Source organism: Nipponia nippon, unplaced genomic scaffold (assembly GCF_047370975.1).
Source record: "Nipponia nippon isolate SJK-2023a ecotype South Korea unplaced genomic scaffold, ASM4737097v1 scaffold_9, whole genome shotgun sequence".
Lineage (NCBI taxonomy): Eukaryota > Metazoa > Chordata > Aves > Pelecaniformes > Threskiornithidae > Nipponia > Nipponia nippon.
The window spans coordinates 29326167-29346678 of NW_028262413.1; the positions used below are offsets into that span (position 1 = coordinate 29326167).

The window sequence follows — 20512 nt, forward strand, 5'->3', positions numbered from 1 at the left end:
TCAGAAGCTGAACACACTGCCTCCATAGCATGCCACACCAAGAGCACTGAAAGTGATCTGCAGCATTATAGAACACAGTTACTAAATCTGATGTATATCCTAGCCCTGGCCCAGGGTAGGATAGATTTCAAATGGAAGACCTCAAATACAAAAGTGGTTTTAGGCCTTAAGATGCAGAGGGGAAAAAAACCAAAAACCACAGGAAGCACAGAGCAAGATAGACAGCCAAAAAGCACTTAGATAACCTGACGTATCTGCCCTAGTGAATTAATATTCCATAGCTTTCAAACAGTTACAGCAGGGTGTTATTTACAGTCACTAATATTTTGATAGGTTCAGGGATTTGGTGTGTTAGGTGTCTTAGCAGTATTATGTTTAATATTTCTGTGCTCTGTGTGTTTTTTTTCTGCTCTTCTCCAACAGCTGTGGTAAACCAGTACCTGGCTGCAGGGTGAAATTGGTGGATGAAGATACCGAAGGCAATGGAGAAATCTGTTTCTGGGGAAGGACTGTTTTCATGGGTTATTTAAATATGGAAGACAAAACAAAAGAAGCCTTTGATAAGGATGGGTGGCTGCATTCTGGAGATTTAGGAAAACTAGACAAGGATGGCTTTCTCTATGTCACTGGAAGAATTAAAGGTAATAAGCAAAATCTTGCTCCATGTTTATGGTAATGGTTCAGCACTGTTCAGTCACGTCAGATGTGGGCCCATCTAATTAAGTGTCTTTCCTTTAATGCCAGCAGCATTGACCTAATAGGAAGGTAAAATAAACTTTCCTATGAGGAAACCATGGTGTGCCCTGTTCAGGAAAGCTTTCCCTCTAGTTTGTAATGGGTAGACATGATTCAGTTCCTATAATGAGGCTTTTTATCTCCCAGACCTTTATTCAGTATTAATTACAATTAGTACTATAAAATAATAATGCAGGTTTAATGTGTCTTTTTCACTTCTAATCATCCATTAAGCTGTCCAGTCTCCCTTTGAATCTTGCTAAATTGTCTTAATTGCACATTAGGATGTTTAGACAGTGACAAAAGACAATCCTCTGTTACATAAAAGTTGTTGCTGTAGGTCAGAGCTAGGTTCCTTTGATGCCTTAGGTGACGTGATTGCAGAGACTAGTATTGAAGCTTGAGAGCAGAAGGGAAAGTTAAAGCTAAAGCAATAAACCTAGGTGTTATTACAGTACATAGCTTGAAGTCTCACATGAGTAAGATTGGTCACTTGCTTACTTGGAAGCTTTTTTTTCACGATACATATTCAGAGAGTGGGATTGGTCACAATCGAGGTGTAACTGAGGAAGATTTAAAAATTGAGGAACTATCACCTTAGAATACATGATGAATCACTAGGGAGATAAGATGGATGAGTGAATTTGTCATAGGGTGACATGGTGTCCCGTTAGGAATCAGGACTTAAGTAGATACTATCAATAGCCTGCACCAAATGCAGCTATCTTGATTTTAACTTGCTTTCTTGTCTGATTCATTTTCCTTTAGCGTAGCAGTTAGCAACTCCTAGTCTCATTCTGTCATAACACTTGTGTTTCATTTACATCTTCCTTGATTGCTGAACTAATAACAATTACTCTAAATTACAGGACAGGTACACCATCTGGGACAAAATAACTGTCTGTCCAGTTTCATTAAAATTTTAAATCCAAGTCCAAATAAGGTAAAATCTAATAGAAGGTAGTAAAGAAGCTTTTCTTCTGGTGACTGAAACAGGACTTCTTCCTTTGGTTCTGTGGGTCTTATGAGTTTTAGACCTCATTAGCTGCATAGCACAAAGATGTAGCTAGAGAAGTCCGTACAGGGGGAGTATTTGTAGAGGTGTGGAAATAGTTATTACAATTATTAGAGTTGTCTGGATCAGCTGGGAAAAAGCTGACATCTCAGACAATGAAAAACTAAGGGCCACAGAGACTGGTAGAGGTTCTAAGGCAAAAACAGGACTACGGCAAAAGGAAGGGGGAATGAAAGGTAAAAATAGACCTAGACAAGTTTGGATACACAACTAACTTTGGTATGTATCTGTGGTTTGACAGAAGTCTCTCATTCTATAAACAGCATTTGTGCTTCCTCAAATGTGTGTTGACTAGGGAGACAAGTAACTTTTATAGTTATGAGATCAATGCCTATTTCATACCAGAAGGTTGAGTGTAGATTGGAAGTTATCTCGCATCATAGTTCTTACAGAGCAGTAGAGATGGTAGGGCCCAAACCTGTGAACGCTGAAAGGGCGCTATATTCTCTTGATTGCATCTAAATTCTTCAAGTTTACCCCTGACAGAAAATCAGGTAACAAATCCGATCCTTAATACATACAGTCAGCTGCATTAATTACACAAAGGACTGGAATACCATTTGCCTGCATTATTTGTTGAAGCACGTTCTGAAATGCTGCAAAGACTATTATTTGAGGAAAGTGAGAAGTCACCAGTGTAATGAAAGCAAAGAGTTGGAATTTACTTAGAGAATACTCAAATTTGTAATAATTCTAATGAATATATGTATTATACTTCAGAATTAATGTATTCAAATAAAAACGCACATTCCTTTATCGGTAGAATAAGGTATCACTACCATTGTTTACAAACCTTAAAAATATTAAGATTCTAGTCTGTCTTTATATTCCCCTCATGTCAAAAGTAGGGCAGGAATCACTACTTCCACAGCAGACTTGTCTCTTGGGATCTTGACTTCTCCCTCCTTGCAATCCTCTCTCCCTTCTTTCCATGTTGCTTTCAGGGAGCCTTCCTGCAGTAGTAACTTGTTTTTTTGTCTGACCCCTCTTGGTGGCTTTAAGAATTAGTTTTAATTGTGATAACAATGAACTTGCTTTTTGTTGAGATAGCAACAGTAAAATAGAGAGTGAATCCTATGCTAATTTGGAAAAGATGATTGCTCACAGAAAAAGTCTAGATTATGCAACAGTGCCTTGAGAATAACTGACCTGTTTCTGGATTATGTAAAAATAATCTGGAGCAAATATGTTATACTGAGGGAGAACTGAGAACTTGAGCACATATTTGAAAAATATTAGCATTTTTATTTTGAAGATAATTAATTAATAGGCTTTGTTCTCTTTGAAAACATCATCTTTGGAAAAAAATCTCTTATTCTTTATGTCAGAATAAGAAAAGTGCATCAATCCATACGTTAGCCTGATCTTCGGGATTTATTTGAATTCAACTAATAGCCTTTCTTTTTTGCCTAGATTTGATTATTACAGCTGGAGGTGAAAACGTGCCTCCAATTCCAATTGAAGATGCTGTTAAAAAAGAACTCCCAATTGTTAGTAATGCTATGGTGATCGGAGATAAAAGGAAGTTTTTGTCAATGTTGCTGACCCTAAAGGTACACCAGTTTTAATAGTGATTTCAGGGAAATTATACACCCACACCTAACAAAACCAGAAGAATTTTGAACTGTTTGTAAAAAGACCCAAAATTAGATAGGAAGGACGTTAGTGGGAAAAAAAATACATAGCAACTACAGACCAAATCCTGATGGTCTAAACTTCTTATGATTAGATGATCTGCTAAACATCTACGTGTTTACTGCTGTTTCTCCTATATACGTATAATAAGACCTTTTTTTTTATTTAAATGCAAATTTTTAATTAAGAAATGTTGAAAGAATGAGAAGTCTCTGTAACGGAGCACAAGAATAGCTTTTATTCTTACAGACAAGCAAAGACAACAAATGTTTCTGTTATGGGCAAAACCAGTTTCTAACAGAAACTTTCCAACAGAAACATTTCTCTGCCATTTGTTTTGTTCATATAACACATAGAAGGGTGACTGTAGAACAAAATAATTAATAGCTTTGCTGTGGTATAAGCTTCAATTGAGAAATCACTTTTTTCTAAAACATTTGCACTTCATATTCTGTGTACATACATAGTCAAAGACCGTTGAGTTTTTCTCAAGTTGTTTACTTCTACGACTGATACTCCCTATCTACAGGTATAATAGAAATACTAATTTAAGAAGTCTAACTTCGAAGAATGCTTCTATCTCAAGCTGTTTACATTACACCACAGTAATTCAATTTAATGATGAGCTAAACGTTCCCCTGTAACAATGGAGTAATTTGGAAAAGATGGTAGAAATTCAAGGTCTATAGATGGACTTTATTGCTTGATTCATTGACACATTTTAAGTCTGTTCATGTCATGTGCATATAAGCCAAAAATATTTGCATATGGTAGCCAAATGGAAAGAAAAGCACTATCATCTGTAGGTGTTTCTGCTTTTTAAGGCTGACAGGATGTTTGGGTGTTGATGCTGAGCCTTCTTGATTCTTACTAGTTGGGGAGGACCTGATCAGAGGAACATTTAATGCCTTGTAAGAGAGAGCATTTGATGATTCCCTTCATTTGATATTGTAGAGCGTGCTGGACCCAGATACGTCTGATCCCACTGACATTCTCACTGAGCAAGCTAGAGACTTCTGCCAGAAGACTGGTAGTAAAGCCACTAAAGTATCAGAGATTGTAGCTACAAGAGACCAGGCGATCTACCAGGCCATTCAGGACGGAATCAACAAAGTCAACATGAATGCTACTAACAGGGTTCATTGTATTCAAAAATGGATAGTCCTGCCAAGAGATTTTTCCATTTCGGGGGGAGAACTAGGTAAGATTTACTGATTTATATTGAGGTATACACACAATAAAGAGGCTGCTGATCTAAGAGTATTCAAATACAGTTTTGTATGCCAAATTCTGGGTACAGCCACTAGAAGGAAAGGAAAAAAACATTATGCAGTGTGTGTGTTAAAGAAAAAAAAAATTGGAGATTTTGCTATGTACATATGCATCAATCTGTGCTCATTTACATGTACAGCTCTATAGTTAAATTTCAGATGGCTTTGGGCAATTAAAAAATCAATTCTGGTTAATTCCAGTATGAATAACTTCCAGTAACAATACTGAAAATTTCTCATTTTAAAAAGAGAAGCAAGACAGTGAAAGCCCGACAACAGAGCTCCAAGCACATTACCAGACTCTCTGAATAAACTGGGAATTGTTTAAAAGCTTTCAAAAACATCATCCTTTTAATTATTTTTAATGAAAGAAGTAGTAGAAGTCAGTCATCACCCTCTTATCTGCAGCTCCCTTTGAAGTCCTCGTGCTTATGTGGAGGCAACCTTACATACCACGCTTGCTTCTCACTTTCAGCAGGTACCTACACTTACAGAGTGGGAGATGTTCTTCCAAACAGGCTCTTCAATAGAAAATCTTAGGAACCAAAGCTCAACCTGAGTAGGAATTTTTGTTCCTATTTCTGTTATTGTGACTAAATCCTTCTTTTAAGGTCCGACAATGAAGTTAAAACGGCTCGCCGTGCTTGAGAAATACAGAAATGAAGTAGACTCCTTCTATGAAGAATAAGCAGCCTTTCATCCAAGCATTAAGGAAGATCTGTGAGCTAAAGAAACTATTTCCTAATCAAAAGCATTAATGAAGATGCTTTTGTTTTGGTTTTGTAGTCTACTGAACTGAACCACTAGAACACTGCTGTGTCAATTTAGTTGTTCCTGATACTCACCTGATAGTTTGTCCTCTTTTTACAGAAGCATCTACAGAGTGTCTGTTTTCTAATACTGTTTTTACTTTATGCCCTAAATGATTAAGATTAAAAACATCCTCTTGTGTTGTATAAAGCAGGTATAACTAATTATTCCACTAGACTGAAACAGAAGGAAAATTTTTTTATGCAGTGATCTTCCCTTACAATATTTTTCCTGTTGTTCTACAGGAGGTTGCCTGTAGCTCATGATACATTTTGGTAGATCAGTAGTAGTTAGCAGTACTGCTTACTACTTTTAGACAGAAAGTTGTCTAAAGGGTGTGCTGTTAGTAATTGATCTTTGGCAGAGAGTTGTAATAGCTAACACAAGCAGGCAGGCTACAGCCACTGTTGTTGATCAAAAACGTCATGCAGAATAGGATATTGTTTCCATGAGAGTTCCATTACCAGCCTTACACATCTTATAGACTTAAGATTTGTTGCAAGTACCAACAACCAGTTCAACACATAAGACAGCAGCCTAGGATTATAAAAACAAAACAAGCAATAGGACTTTGAAAAGTTTATTTTTCCCCATTTTGTGCGTAATGGTAATTCAGAAGTTCTTTAACAATATTAATCTGAAGGAAACAAAGAAGCAGCAGCTTGTAAAACACAGAAAAATGTTGCCCTATTCACCAAAAGCAGAGTGCACGAGGGATAAAGCTCATTGTCCCTCCTCCAGCATGTTGTTAGACTGTACAAAAAAAGCTGGGATGCTTACTTTATAGAGTGATACTAGAAGTCACTCAAAATTGATTTTACTTCTGAAACAACCAGCCTAAACAGTCTTAACAGAAAGTAACTAAGTGGAGTAGTATCTATTAATAGAATTAAGCTTTAAGAAGCCTGGTTCTGGCAGTAGGGATAATCCTGCGCTATAGTCATGAGTTTTAAAATACACATTTTCTTGTAGGGTCTACTACTGGAAGCATACCTTAAGACACACAGATCAGAATGACTCATATGACAACCTGTACAATGAAGAAGGGAGGGAAGAGAGTTGCTTTTCTGCCCATTAAGCTTAGTAAGCAGGGGAAAAAAATAGTCTCAGATCCCCTTGAATAGGGATGAAATGTATTTCTGGAACATAGGCACCAGAGCCAAACCTTCAATTTGTCCATTTAGGACTAGTCCCTTACGTTCAGAGTTTCTAGAATAAAATTACTAGTCAATACAGTAAGACACATTGAACAGACTATGCATAAAAGTACAACACAAAAAGCATTCTAGCAGAAGTCACGAAATACTTAGTATAAATTTTGCTAAGTTAATACTTTCCCCTCACAATATATGGCAGAAGTAATTCTGTATAATTTACTCTCATTAGAACTCTGTTGTAAAGTGTGTTTCAGAGAGGAAAATTTGTAAGAATTATTTTGATACATAGATTTGAAAAATAATTTTACTTCAACATTAATTCTCACCCCTTGCTGGTTAATGGTTGTGGGGTTTTTAAAATACATAAATAGATTAAATGTCTAGAATTTTTAATTTCTTTATTCATGCCCTTGGAGGGCAAGGCTATATGTCATGAATCACCAGAGTATCTAAAGTGGCTTTTTCATTGCTTTTAACATGAAATTGCTATTTTAAGCTATTTTATACCCGTTTCTGTTCATGAAGGTCATCTTGTGCTATTGTTAGGCTGAAAACCTATCTTTTAAATTTCAGTAAGATCAATAAAGTAGGTTTTAACCATTAAGGTGCTTTTACATTTCACTAATTCTGTTACTGGTTTATTTGCATAATTTCTTTCTGGAAAGTAAAAACCTCTAGTTGAAATGGAAAATGGTAGACAGTTACAGTGGCGATAAAAGAATTCACTTACATAAAAATGTTCACCAAATAGAAAAAAAATAAATAAGACAAAGCACTTAGAGTCCACTGAAAGCAGTCACAAGCATCATTTGTAGCCATTTGGACTAAATTTATTAATGGAGAGGCCCTAACTAAAAAGTTTGCTCTCTTAAGAGACAAGCAACCTATATGGGTATCAGGTTACATATAATGTACTTTGTATGATGTGTCCTTTTGGAGTTATTACAAGAAGTATGAGAAAAGTTTAGTCTGTGTCCCGTACTCTGCGGCAGATCTCTTCTGTGAATTCCGAACACTTGGCACTACCTCCCAAGTCTTTTGTCAAGACCTGAAAGAAGGAAAAAATAGTATTACTAAAATGTTTTATGGGGCTAGTCTTCTCTCTGAACAGTTCTATATGTTGTTCTTCTACGTTGTGTATGGATACTAAGTAGGGGTAAGAAGGAATACATCAAGTTTGAGTTTTTCTGCATCCCATATAGCCTTCATCAATAAGGACTATGCAGACTGAAGCAGGTAGAGAAAACTTGAGTATGAACATCAAGCATTATTCAACATGGTTTTATCTTAACTACAGGAAGAAAGGGCGTTTGGCCAAAGCTCTCCAAAGTCCCCTGGCCACGTAACAGTGTAATTAATTGTTTAGTATTTAAGTTTTCAATAAAAGTTTGTTCTTTGGAAGTAAAATTCATATATGAAGGCTCAACGCAAAGGCAACTAATTGAGTCATTCAGTAAGGTTTGGTTTGGGGTTTGGTTGGTTTTTTTTAAAGGAAACCCACACAGAAAAAGCACACGTAGCTCTTAATGCTGCATGTTAACAGTTCTTTAAGTTTGCTTAGTTTAGTTAAGAGATGGAAAAACGCAGAGTTAAAAGAAACTTTTTCACCAAGTACAACTCCTGTCTGGCAGCATGAAGATAGTAAAATCAAATAAAAATTGGACAACACTGCTTATCCATCCTAGCTCGATTAAAGCAGTCTAGGAGATAATTTAAAATCATTAGTTTTCCCCTTACATGACACACACAGAGATCTTAATTAAATGGCTGTGGGGGAAGGGAGAAACAGCAAGCATGAGAGGCAATAAAGGTTACTATTTTAGGATCTTGTCATTTTAACTGCATTATGCTTTTTTCAATTTAAAAAGATTCTCTCCATTGTGAGCATATAATCATAACATTGTAAGTAACTAGTAAACAAATAGCCATGTCACAAAACTTGCATTATGTTATCTTCTGTAGAATTACTGACCTGCAGATGGAGGATTTCATTTCCAGAGCAGTAAATGGGACCTTTACAGGAGCACCTCTTTATTCACTTGTAAGTTTAGATTTTTTTTTTTTAACTGGCTCCTACACACAGTAAGATAGCTGCAAACAGACCACTTATGAAATGATGACAGCTTTTTGTTTAAGCATGCTTGTTACTTTTAATTACAAAGCAGCTGCTTATGCTCCTGCCCAAGATAATTGAACCAGCCTGGCTAACTGCTAATCCTCTTTAACTGCAATCTTCAGGATCCTTCCTGCTATGTTTTGAAAAGGTGGATGCCAAAGTAGATGAGTGAACCAATAAAGTTAAGAGCACAAATTCAAGTCAGGTTTCAGAGCATAAGTGCCCCCAGAATATTCCATTTGAGTCTTGAATCTGGAGATGCTTATTGCCAAAGGGAAATCACATAAAATTTTAAGGGGAAAGGTAAATGCTGGATAAAAACTGTTCTTTTGTAGTCCAAAAAAGAGTGAAAGCAGTTAGGAGGAAAAAAATAAAATAATTGACCTGAAAAAATAGGAGCAGAAATATACAGTCAGGACTGAAATGCTATAAACAAAGTGGATGATTAAGCCTGTGAAAGGCAAATGAGTGTCCTTCACTTCAGGATCCAGATTTAAATATATATACTTTGTATGCATTATAAACTTTGCAAGTGAAATACCAGTAGTTATTTAAAACTCTCATCCCCTTCATGAAAAACACGACATCCAGTTCTAGCTTTTAGAGTTAACAAAGCTGTGGAAATGTAGAATGAGCATTACTGAGACACAAGGAATGCTACAGCCTGTCCTTATTACTGAGCTAGGCAGATTTAATACCACCAAAGATAATATAATTACTATCAGAGAAGGATAGTGGCACTGCTCATGCGTCAGGCCAGCACAGCAGGTCATCCGCTGTTGTGGTGTTAATGTTCTGATGCTTTGCATTTATTTGCACACCCTCATATTACCTTTCCATCTTTAATTGTATCAAAGCAAGCTGTCTCAATTTTTGTGGCATGTTTGTGTAGTCCCATGTGACGCAACATCATTACAGCACTCAGAAGAAGGGCAGTTGGATTTGCCAAGTCTTTTCCTGCAATGTCTGGTGCCGTTCCATGAACCTATAAATAAAAGTGAACCTATCTGTTACAATGCCAATATGGTGATTAAAATGTCCTAGGCAATTCAAGTGCATGCAAGGAACCTGAAACATGTACAAGCATGTTAAAATAGGACTTCACTGTGATACAGTTAGTGGAAAGGAGATAAAGACCAGAACAATTCAGTTCAAAGGCATCAGAAAGAGGGAACTGGGTCACCTAATATCTCCCAATTGTGCCCCTCAAGTTCTATTTCACAGAGAGTATTTATCTTATGAAAAAGGGGGAAAACAAAGTGTCAGTAAAAGGACATGCAAAAAACTATGTGTAATACATACTTTAACTACTCTCTCTGGGTAAAGTTTCAGCATCTTCATCGTGAAAAATAGTTTTACAGAGAACTTAGTTAAATGACAGCCACACTGTATGTCATGGAGAAGTTTTAGATTCTGAAGTTGAGACAAAGTAGTAGTTATTACTATACCTTGCATAAGAAAACTTACCGATTCAAAAATAGCAACTCCATTAGCACCAATATTTCCACTTGGTGTTACTCCAAGACCGCCAATCAGTCCAGCACACAAGTCACTGGAAAAACAAAACAAAAAATAAAACCAGAAAACCCCACAAGTTTTTCCATATACAGTTCCTCCTCTGCAAGGTATTAAAATATTTTTGTTTCTCATTTTATTGCAACAATAACTTATTTTATATACCCACACCATCTGAGAATAATATTGGGAAAGAACAGATACTGCTAACCACTTGTACTCCATTGGAACATTTGAAAATTTGTAGACCTACTAGCAGGAGACAATTTAATACAGGAAAATTAAAAGGAAATTCCAAATACTAGAATAAAGCTGATTAAGACATAGGCACAACAAAGGTACTCAAAGCACAGAATACCTGCAGAAGTCTCAAAAACTAGCAAAAATTGTAATGTACAGTTCCCTGTAACTATCCAGAAGTCTTATTTCTCTCTGAAGAGGCCACAGAACTACTTTTTGTATGTAAAGTCCTTCTAAAAAACGTGGAAGAATTTTGCTTAGGTAGATGAATTACTAGTACTTTTAAAGTTTATTGCATGTAGCTTAAGGAACATGTTCCAGGTGACACCAGGCTAGCTTTCCCCCTTTCTTTACTGAACAGCCCATAAGTCACAAGTCTGACATTAGCAGATCATCAGACATAAGTAATTTGCATTTGGTTTCCTCAAAAATTAACATGGGGAAGGACAAACCAACTGTGCCTATAGTCATCATACTGTACCCTCAAAGCTGAACATAGTGATAAACAAGGCTCTTAAAACTAATATTTTAGCATACTGTTTTATTGCCTACAACTTAGCTAATCAAGGACTAACAAGCAGAAAAGTTTGGATGACCCTGCAGAACAATATTTTAAGTTTAAGCTAAAATAAACCAGTTACCTTTAGTTTTTAGTCTGGGAAAAAAATGGATACAGTCTACATTTGTCACTTTAGGTATTTAATGCTCCAAGATAAGAGATTTCCTTCTGTACCTATTTAGGCCAAGAAACCTGTTTGGCATTACGTTCATGCTTTAAAAAAGCACTATGGGTGAGACTTTTCCCAGCGAGAAAAGTGCCCTTCTTCAAGAACAGACTCAAATTTATTGAAAATTTTTAGAACTATTAAATTCTTTACAGAATTTCTATGAGAACTTTAAAATGGGTGATACTGAACTAGGTAAAGTGAGCTGAAATAGTACTGATGATGGGACTCATCTGATTTGATCTCTCAGTTAACGGCATAACAGCTGCTGTGAGGGCCCTATGGACTCCTCTACCAATTCTTAAAGCAAGAAGCATTAGTTGGAGTCTGATTTTTCTTAGAGGTGACAGACAGCCTCATCAGAGGGAGAGTGCAATTTTAAGAGAAACTCAACAAGCATTTCTTCTTATACATGAATTACCTTTACATTTATTGTCTGTACAAGAACAGGAGATGAATTCTAAGATGTAAATCATCATTGAACTTTTAAACAAATTCTGATTCAGGCTGTTGTCTCAATCTCTCCTTAGAGGTGCAAGGAGAAGCAATGTTATGTTATACACTTAAAGGTTCAGATTAAGCTACTTAATTTTACACGCAGTATTTAATTGAATTTACACTCCACCTTAACATTTTACAAAATGAAAGGTCTGTGCTGATGGATTTTGCCTCCAAGACATCAAGTACCTCTAGTATTAATGTTATTCAAATATGAAATTTAATGTGAAGATAAGGAAAAAATACAATACATAAAACAAGAAGTGGTGGATATTAAGAGGCCACACATTTCACTCTTCAGTGACTATGCAGAATCATTTACCTGTATGGCTAGCTTGCTGTAAACATCATGGCACCACAGTCATCTTACACAATCTATTTTAGTGCTTAATATTAGAAAGTTTTTCCCCAGTGTCTAACTAGGCATTCTTTATTACAATTTAAGCCATTAAATTCTTCACGCATTGGGAGAAATTCCTCTTCTGCCCCATCTAAACAATATTCATGGCCTCCATAAGCAGAAACTTTTTTTAAAAATAAGAAGCACATTCTCATCTTATAGCCCCTCCCAACTATACATTAGTAATTGAAGTGTAATAATACCATCCTTTCTTCCCATTTAGAGTCTGATTTATAAAGTTTTAAACTCTGGATGCATAAAATCATCACCCATCTGGCTAGCAAATAACCTGAAAAGCTGTCTGGAAAGTAACAGTATTTTACACTGAGTTATTGAGTTGAGTTATTTTAAATTAAAATCTCCATACCTGAGGATGTCACCATACAAGTTTGGCATAACAAGCACATCAAATTGTGATGGATCCTGAACCATCTAGAAAGAAGTATATTTTCATTCAGGTTAAGAATTTAAACTAAAAAAATACCACAATTAAAACATATAAATACTCACATTCAGACACACAGTATCCAGATACATTTCATTAAATTTAATATCTTTACAGTTTTCCGCTGCCTCCCTGCATTTTCTCAAGAAAAGCCCATCGGACATTCTCCTGCAATTAAATAAGCAAGAGAATATCACAGTTATTTTAAGTAAGCAATACTGAAGATAAAGAAAACTGCATGCAACAGAGGATTAAATAAAAACATTAGAGGGCAGAAATGTAATTTGTGACTAATTATCCCTTTTGTTAAATATAAATAATATTTTAAATATATTACAGTCAGAGAAGTTATGCCTTTTAAATTCCTTCCCACAATATTTTTGTGTCAGTAGTTTAACAGGCATACATTAATTCTCAGAATGACTCATATTGATTTACTAAAGGCTTACTGAGTTTGTAAAGGTGGTGTCACATAATATCACGTGTCATGACTCAGTTCAGTGGCTTGGAAACTGTAAAATACACTAGACATTTTCATCCTCAGTTTTTAAATTCATTTTCCTAGTTTAAGACTATTTTTAAAATAAGAGCTTTGCAAGGAAAGCCACAGGATTACTACAAACTTACTAATAAAAACGTTAGTATATAATTATTACAGCCCTATGAATACTGGGTCAGTATTGCCCATTTTACTTGGGAGGCATTTACTTTACTTACTGCCTATTTTACTTACTCCCACTAGCATCAACAGAAATTATACATTTGAGGAAGATTTAAAAAGTTATAAATAACGAAATGCATATTACTATTTGTTGTTTTTCTCAAAAAGAAGTGTCAACATACATAATATTTGCCTTGTGCACAGCAGTAACATGGCTTCTCTGATTATTTCTGGCATACTCAAAAGCAAATTCTGCAATACGCTTGCTAGCTTCTTCTGTGATCAGCTTGATACTTTGCACGACACCTTCAACAATCTGAAAGACAGTAGTTGCATTGATAGTAAAAGCTCAATTTTGAAGTCACTAGTATGAATGTTTGGAACAAAGCAGTAGAATTCTGAGTGAGGCAGTCTCGACAATGCACTTCACAATAAAATAACTTTTTTATGGGTAGCAAACTTAAAAAACACCACCCAACCTCTTAATACTAGGTCACCGTGATTTGCAAAGTTATCATTCATGAAACACAGAAAACCCACCAGCAACGCAACACTTTCAGCAACATACCACATGCTCAATTCCACTGTATTCGCCTTCTGTGTTCTCTCGAATTGTGACAATGTTCACGTCTGTATACGGGGTTTTGTACCCTTCAATTGAGACACAGGGACGTACATTTGCATAAAGGTCAAAGGTTTTACGCAGAAGCAGATTCATTGATGGGTGCCCTGCAGCAATTGGAGTCTTTAAAGGCCCTGAAGAAGAAAAGAAAATACAAGAATGAATGAGAAGATTAAACCCCTCCATGAATTTTAGAGGTGAAACTCGAGGTAAAGTGGTACTCTTACAGAGGATCTCCAAATTCCTGTTTATCCCTGATGCTGAAATGCCATGGGAATTCTCTGTGCTATCAAGAGTACTACACAGTGATATTAATCAGCTGTTTAAAGGCCAAATTGCAACCCTTGCATGGAATAGGAGTTTTTACAAAAGGTTTTCACTGAAAACAACATTAAAAAATACTATTCATTCAGAATATAGCTATCACTTACTATTGTACATCCACTATATTAGAAATGCATTCTGCATAGTGTCCAAAGGTTGGTATGTAGTAATACCTGCCTTTAACACATTTCCTAGAAGATCTATAAATGTTATGGCTTTGAAATGAAGGACTGTTTTAAGATTACGGAAGACTACCTGACAGGCTGTCCCCTATAATTAGCCATTTTATTGTGCTACAGATGAAGGACATCAGCTTTAAATCAGACTCAAAATAAAAAGAACAGTATTTAATATCTTTGTATTAACCCCTAAAGTACCTTTTAATCCCATTTTGTTTTTATCCATGGATTCTTTGGCATCTGGAGGTATCATCCACTTCCCTCCTGGTCCTTGGATAGCTGTAACATTCCTCTCTTCCCACTGAATAGGAGCCTAAACACATTTACTCTATGTTAACTTAAATATCATGACTTCTGCTTTAAGCTGTAACTTCTCTTTCACAAAAAAGGTGCATAAGGAGTTTTGCCCAGGCCTTCCTAAACATTTTTTCTCTGGTGAGAGTAAGCATGAGATGTTTGAACTAAAAAATAAACAATTTTTTAAAAATGTAATTAAGTGAAAATGAAATAGTGTGAGCAACATATCATTATAAACTTCAATACCACAAAATGCCTCCCTAGGCATCATATACACAGAAATCGTTAGAATTGCAATATACACGCTACTTCTTTCAAGCTCTTAGAGCTATTGAGTTCCTTGTATACAGGAGACAAGACATTTGAAAACTGAACTCATTGAGCACTCCTCATCCATACTGCCTGGAAGACAGTATATAACATAGATATATATGTTATCTAACTGAAAATGTTCCACAATGCTTTCTGAATTTGCATTCACCACGGGAATCTTCTAAGTGGAGGAAGGACCATAAAGGAAAAGACACGAGGGCTTTCACAAGCAAACAGAACCAATCTAAGTATAACATACTAGAGAATCCCCTTTAAAACAAATAAATCTGATTTAAGTATTGCAAACATGCACTCACACACAAACTTAGGTTTTACTCCTCCATACCTCCTGCTTGATTCCCCAGAAACAACCAAAACTATTACAAAGTTTTCATATATAATTAGAGAGAACTTCACTTTTTCCAAATCTAAGTCGGATAGTGGGAATGTAGTAGTAATTACTAGTTAGTAACTAATGTGGAACAATTTAACAGGCATCTTTCCTGAAAAGCTATATTTCCTTTCAAGGAAACTGGACAAATTCTGGTAAAGTTCCTCGGATAGGTAGTAAAACAGTTCTTGGATATACAGTTCTTGGATGTACTTAGTTTTCATATCACTTAAGTGAATGTGTTTGGCAGTGTAGCAGTTTGATTTCTAAGAATAAGCCAGTCCTTTCACACACATTTTCATCTGCACTGGAAGTCACAAGGAATGAAAGAACATCCTCCATCAGTTGCTCAGGATTGCTACCCCAACAAGGTGATTTCACATGATACATTGAGTTCATATTTCCAAAAATTAAACACAACATTTGCTCTCAACTCTCTATTCCTCCACCAGCTAACAGTTCCAAACCCTGCGTTGATATTGCAATCCTATCTTTTATTAGCTGAAGCTTCAGACTCTTTCTATTGTCAAGAAGTTTTAATAGCTTAAACATGACTTGATCTTTTGGAAGTTAAATAGAAAACATTTTTAGTACACCTAGTTAATAGTTGTTGTGGTAGTTAAACTTACAGCAAGACAAGTATGACTTACTTTGGCAGCATCAAAGATCTTCATGACAGCAGCAGAAATCTCAGGTCCTATGCCATCTCCTGGGATTAAAGTTACCGTTTGTACCTAGGTAAAGAAATATCAGTAGTACAACAAATGAATGCTTGTTTTCTATGTAGAAAACATTTTCATGTGTTGTAAGAAGTAAGTCACTACCAGAAAAGAAAAGAAAGCTTCAGCTACCAAATATTCACCATGAAGAATAGCAGTATTGGACAGAAGCGAGAATGACTAGCTTGCCTTCAAAGGGAGCGCGCACATGTTTTGAGAGAATTGTTTAAAAATCTGCCTGCTATCTATTTCTATTTCAAAACACAGAGGTTTAACCTGAAAGGCAGGTTCCTGCTCAGTACTCCTTGAAATGAATGATCTCAGCATGCTTTCTTCTTGAAATTTGGAGGTGAGATAATATTACCTAGTTACGGTTCTGTTACCCATGTGTCTTCAATATTATCAACATGCTGCATAATACTGACACATGCTAGAAAAAATTAAATTTATGAAAAGCTACATTCACCTAAAAAAAGAGAAAATTTCATGGATATCTAAACTTCTCAAGTGACTTCCTAAAAATCTCAGACCTGTTTTTAACAACACCAAGTTATTTTCCTCCCATAATATTCTCAGTCTTGTTTCTTTTATCATCATCAAACAGATGAAATAAATTGCAAAGCCCAGGCTCACTGAATAACAGGGGAAGAAAGTACTCTGCTTTGATTAAAAAAAAAAAAAAAAATTATGATCACTATTCTAATCGTATGTGCCCCAGCTCTTTTTGTTTTATTTAAAGATTTCCAACAGTTTTGTAAGGGCTCATTTTTACCTACAAAAAAGGCAGCTCAGATACAGCATTATTTGCAAAACCCCAGTTAGAATCAACTCACAAGATGTGTTTCCATCCTTGTCCACACAAACTATTCAGAATTTCAATATCTTTTGACTGATTTTTTAACTAGTTTGAGCCAAAGAAATTCACTGTGCACAACAAAAGAAGCAGAGCCTCAGATAAAAGAACACTGCTATTGAGCAAGCACGTAACTGATGGAATGCCTCACGATTAGTTTTGTGCTGTCTTGCGTTGTTGCTTCACAGCACAGCGGGACTCCACCTGAGCCACAGAACGTTTCATCTGAAACAGTAATGTGGTATAAACAGAACTGGAGGTGCCTCACCTTCTAAATCTTTTTATACTGTATAAGATATGAGCGACTCTTCGGTTTCTTTTTTAGCTGTTCTACCTGCTGTTCTCCAAAACTTGTATTAAAAGTCACAGTTCCTCTTCAAAATTAAGTCGTGCTTAAGGGTGCATGCAGCGGTGCTGAGCCCTGCTTCTGCCTGAGCAGTTTTCAAGGCCATCTTCACTGGAAAAAAAGGGCCCATGGGCACTTCAAACACATACACATAAAGAAGGTAAAACATCCGCAAGGAAATAAACAATCAGTGTCTAAAATACTTTAAAGAGGGCCTTGAAAAGGCAGAAATTTATATGCAAGGTATTCTAAAAGCAGCAGTAATCTAGTGCTTAGAGGAAAGTCTGCAAGATAAAGAAAATTAGAAGCTTCTCAACAATCTTTCTGCTTTGCCCAATATTTGCCTATTTCCAGATGAGTTTCAGAAGACTGGCTTATGTCCATATTTTGTGAAAAGTCTTCATGCCACTTCTATCTTTTACTAGAGCCTTTTGTATTATCACTTATGCTTTAATATGCAATTGCCAAAGATAGTAGTTAACGAGTATAAGTCCAGCACAGCATTAAGAGCATATATGTTCACTTGTTTTGGCCTTATTTTTTTGAGAATGTAAAAATAACAGCAGCAATCTTATAAATTTCTGAACCCCCTTCTTGAGAAACTTCTTAAAAGAAAAAAATGGTACTATCATACTCACAGCACTACCAAAACTTCTGGTCACCTGTTTTTGGTTTTTGAAAGCACCTAGCAATCGAGAAACCTGCAAGAACATAAAGCAAAAAGATGCTATTTTACCACATAAATGGAATTTTTAAAAGCTAACAATATTGCAGCAAATCTGCATTTTAAAATCATATTGCTTTAAATTTCCTATCTTGAACTAGTATAAAAATCCAAATGAAACAAGAGTAACTAATGCTTTGCCAAGTCGCTCTCTAACATTCTGTGCACTAACACCTCATGTGGGTATTCTTAGCACAAGGCAAACCCAGGACAGCCGCGCTTTGCAGTGCGCCATACTCTCTTATCTTGCCTGGGGGCGAGGGGAAGTTACTGCACGACAACCTGAGTCCTTACATACTACACATTGGAAGCAAGGTTGCGTAACTCTAACTAAATAGGTGATATGCTAAGGATTAAGATTCGTGGAAAGCAAAGTGAAAAATCAAACACTTTCGTTAACAGTTGGGCAGACAGTATCTTTACACGTTTTAGGTAATGTTTGCAAAACTACTTTGCATTAGTGTCACTTCTTCCATTCAGACTGTCGTGAATTTTCTTCTTCCACCTTTTACATCTGTAGGTTTTGTACTGTTGCCTTCTGCATGCCTGGCAGTTTTTAAAAAGCATAATTGAAATACACATTAAAGATAAAATTCACCATAGCAACGAGTCTACACAGCATAGTCAAAGAATTACATTTTCCAACATCTGAATATTCCGAACTGGCATTAAGCTTCAAAACTGGGATGATACCACAGCTTGAACTCTTGCCTAGCGGAGCACCACAGACAAAATCCCCAACTGTATCAGTATCGATAACTGCAGAAAAATCACAGCCTCCCAGTCTTATCCTCCTCTCTAGGATTTTTCATGCCTCTATGACTTAAGAATCAGAAGACTTCTAAGTGTAAATAGACTCACACTACTTCAGTTCTACCATGCTCATGTATGCAGTCTGTCTGCAGCTATCAGGCTAGACAGGAATGTATTTGACAGTTTGTATTCCTCTCCTGTCCGATTTGTATTTGTTACCTCCTATCTTTACTGACACCTATGCTTGAATGTAGCTGTGCGGCAAAAGGGACAAACTATGTTGGCACTAATAGAAACAACTAGAAACAATATAATTCTCATGTATATTGTAACAAATGCTGTGGGAGAAGTAATTTAAGATAGAATTTATTTTTACTTGTAACCTAACGTGAGATGTACAAGGTCATTGCAACAGGCAAGCAATGTTTGCCACAGCTAGCCATATATCTGAGGCAACAGCTGGAGCAATAAATGAAAAGGTGAATTTGACTACACAAGCGTAAGTGCCCTCGTGGTACAGTTCCCGCATAGAGAGTCAGGATTCACGTTCCAGAGTAGCCCTGGAAAGAGCACAGTCTGTCTGGCCAGAAATCGTGGGCCTGGGACGTTATACTGAAGTTCAACATCTGTAACACTAGCAGAGAATCAGGCTAAACAAAACCGATCCATTCTGACCTTAAACCCATGTGTCGTGATTAACTCTTGACAGCTCTTCCATATTTTAACAAACATGCGAAGTGGGGCTTCCTCGATGACTTAGCCTCCAACAGGCTATTATTAAAAGGTGCAAAAGAAATTTCATTTACAAGGCAACAAGCAGCAGCGTCTCCGTGACAGCCCCAGGGAGTAAGGCCTGCGTTGCAGAATAGTTCAGAGCCAGTAAACCCCGGAGGCCAGGTAGCAGGCCAGAAAGCAATCGGACAAAACCCCGTAACTGAGCCTCTCCCCCAGGAAGTCTCCGCACGGCCTGGCACCGCAGGCTCTTTCCAGGAATGGCGTTTCCCACCCCTGCTGTTGGTAAGCAGGGCACGGTTGGCCCCGCACGGGGGGGGGCCCCGAGCAGCGCGCAGCTGCAGGCGCACCCGGGGCCGGACCGCTGCTGCCCGAGGGCCGAGCCCCTCCTCGGCCTGGCTGCGGCGAGGCGCCGTGCCGGTGCCGCGACCTCTACGGCGCGACCTCCCCGCCAGGCCGCCGCCGCGGGGCCGCGCCGAGAGGGATGGAGCGGCGCTCCCTCCGCCGCGGCCGGGCCGGGCGCCCGCGGCAGCAGCGGCCGTTTGAGTAACGGCCCGCCGCGGACCCTTCCCGCCGCCGCACCGGAGGTCCGGCCCGGGGCGGTGTGGGCAGAGAGCCCGCCGCCGCGGGACCGCCATTCGGCCGCGAGCTCTGCGGCCCTCCGCCCCCGGGGATCGCTGCCGGGGCCCGGCGGCACCGCGACCTTGCGGCCGGGCGGGCGGCGCCCCGCGGCGGCATCGCTTCAGGCGCCACCGAGCCGCCGCCGCCGCGGCCAAGGTCACACGCGCGCCCCGGGCGCCGCCCGCCCCACGGCGGCGCGGGGAAGGGGCTTGTCCCCCCTCGCTTACCGTAGGCATCCACGCGGCTGCAGCCATGATGCTCCCAGGCACCGCGGCGCGCTGAGGCCCGAGAACACCCGCGCCCGCCTCGAGACCGGAACCGGCGCCCGGAGAGCAGCAGGCCCCGCCCCCGCGGCC

At 38.0% G+C, this 20512-nt stretch overlaps 3 protein-coding genes across 9 annotated transcripts in view; 2 read left to right on the plus strand and 1 right to left on the minus strand.

Moving 5' to 3' along the window:
- ACSBG1 (acyl-CoA synthetase bubblegum family member 1) overlaps positions 1–7304 on the plus strand; it is a 44571-nt gene extending 37267 nt beyond the window's left edge. For all 6 annotated transcript variants that reach the window (XM_087743062.1, XM_087743061.1, XM_087743059.1 and 3 more), the window contains exons 11-14: positions 424–641; positions 3224–3363; positions 4400–4646; positions 5328–7304. In XM_087743062.1, coding sequence (XP_087599188.1) covers positions 424–641; positions 3224–3363; positions 4400–4646; positions 5328–5404 — 682 coding nt within the window. In that variant the 3' untranslated portion in view covers positions 5405–7304. The remainder of the gene's footprint in view (positions 1–423; positions 642–3223; positions 3364–4399; positions 4647–5327) is intronic.
- Positions 6091–20512, minus strand: IDH3A (isocitrate dehydrogenase (NAD(+)) 3 catalytic subunit alpha). 2 transcript variants are annotated; one of them, XM_087743068.1, is made up of 11 exons: positions 20384–20512; positions 17965–18027; positions 16059–16142; positions 14607–14721; positions 13852–14039; positions 13466–13599; positions 12688–12790; positions 12545–12609; positions 10267–10351; positions 9632–9784; positions 6091–7731 (listed from the first exon to the last, which is right to left on the minus strand). In XM_087743068.1, the coding sequence occupies exons 1-11, from the start codon at positions 20408–20410 to the stop codon at positions 7648–7650; spliced, it is 1101 nt and encodes a 366-aa protein (XP_087599194.1). In that variant the 5' UTR covers positions 20411–20512; the 3' UTR covers positions 6091–7647. The 2 variants fall into 2 exon arrangements, with proteins under 2 accessions (XP_087599194.1, XP_087599195.1); XM_087743069.1 differs by having other exon boundaries at positions 17989–18027; positions 20384–20510.
- The window catches only part of CIB2 (calcium and integrin binding family member 2), a 56239-nt gene continuing 53774 nt past the window's right edge, over positions 18048–20512 (plus strand). Inside the window, exon 1 of the mRNA XM_087743087.1 lies at positions 18048–19820. The gene's annotated coding sequence lies outside the window, so the exon portion shown is untranslated. The remainder of the gene's footprint in view (positions 19821–20512) is intronic.

Excerpts from the sequence above, each read along its gene's own strand:
- IDH3A (XM_087743068.1), bottom strand. The coding sequence starts at position 20,410 with ATGGCTGCAGCCGCGTGGATGCCTACG. Across the intron at positions 14,040-14,606 it reads AAACAAAATGGGATTAAAAG|GGCCTTTAAAGACTCCAATT; the intron begins GTACTTTAGGGG and ends TTTCTTCTTCAG. Across the intron at positions 13,600-13,851 it reads ACAGTGGAATTGAGCATGTG|ATTGTTGAAGGTGTCGTGCA; the intron begins GTATGTTGCTGA and ends ACTGTCTTTCAG.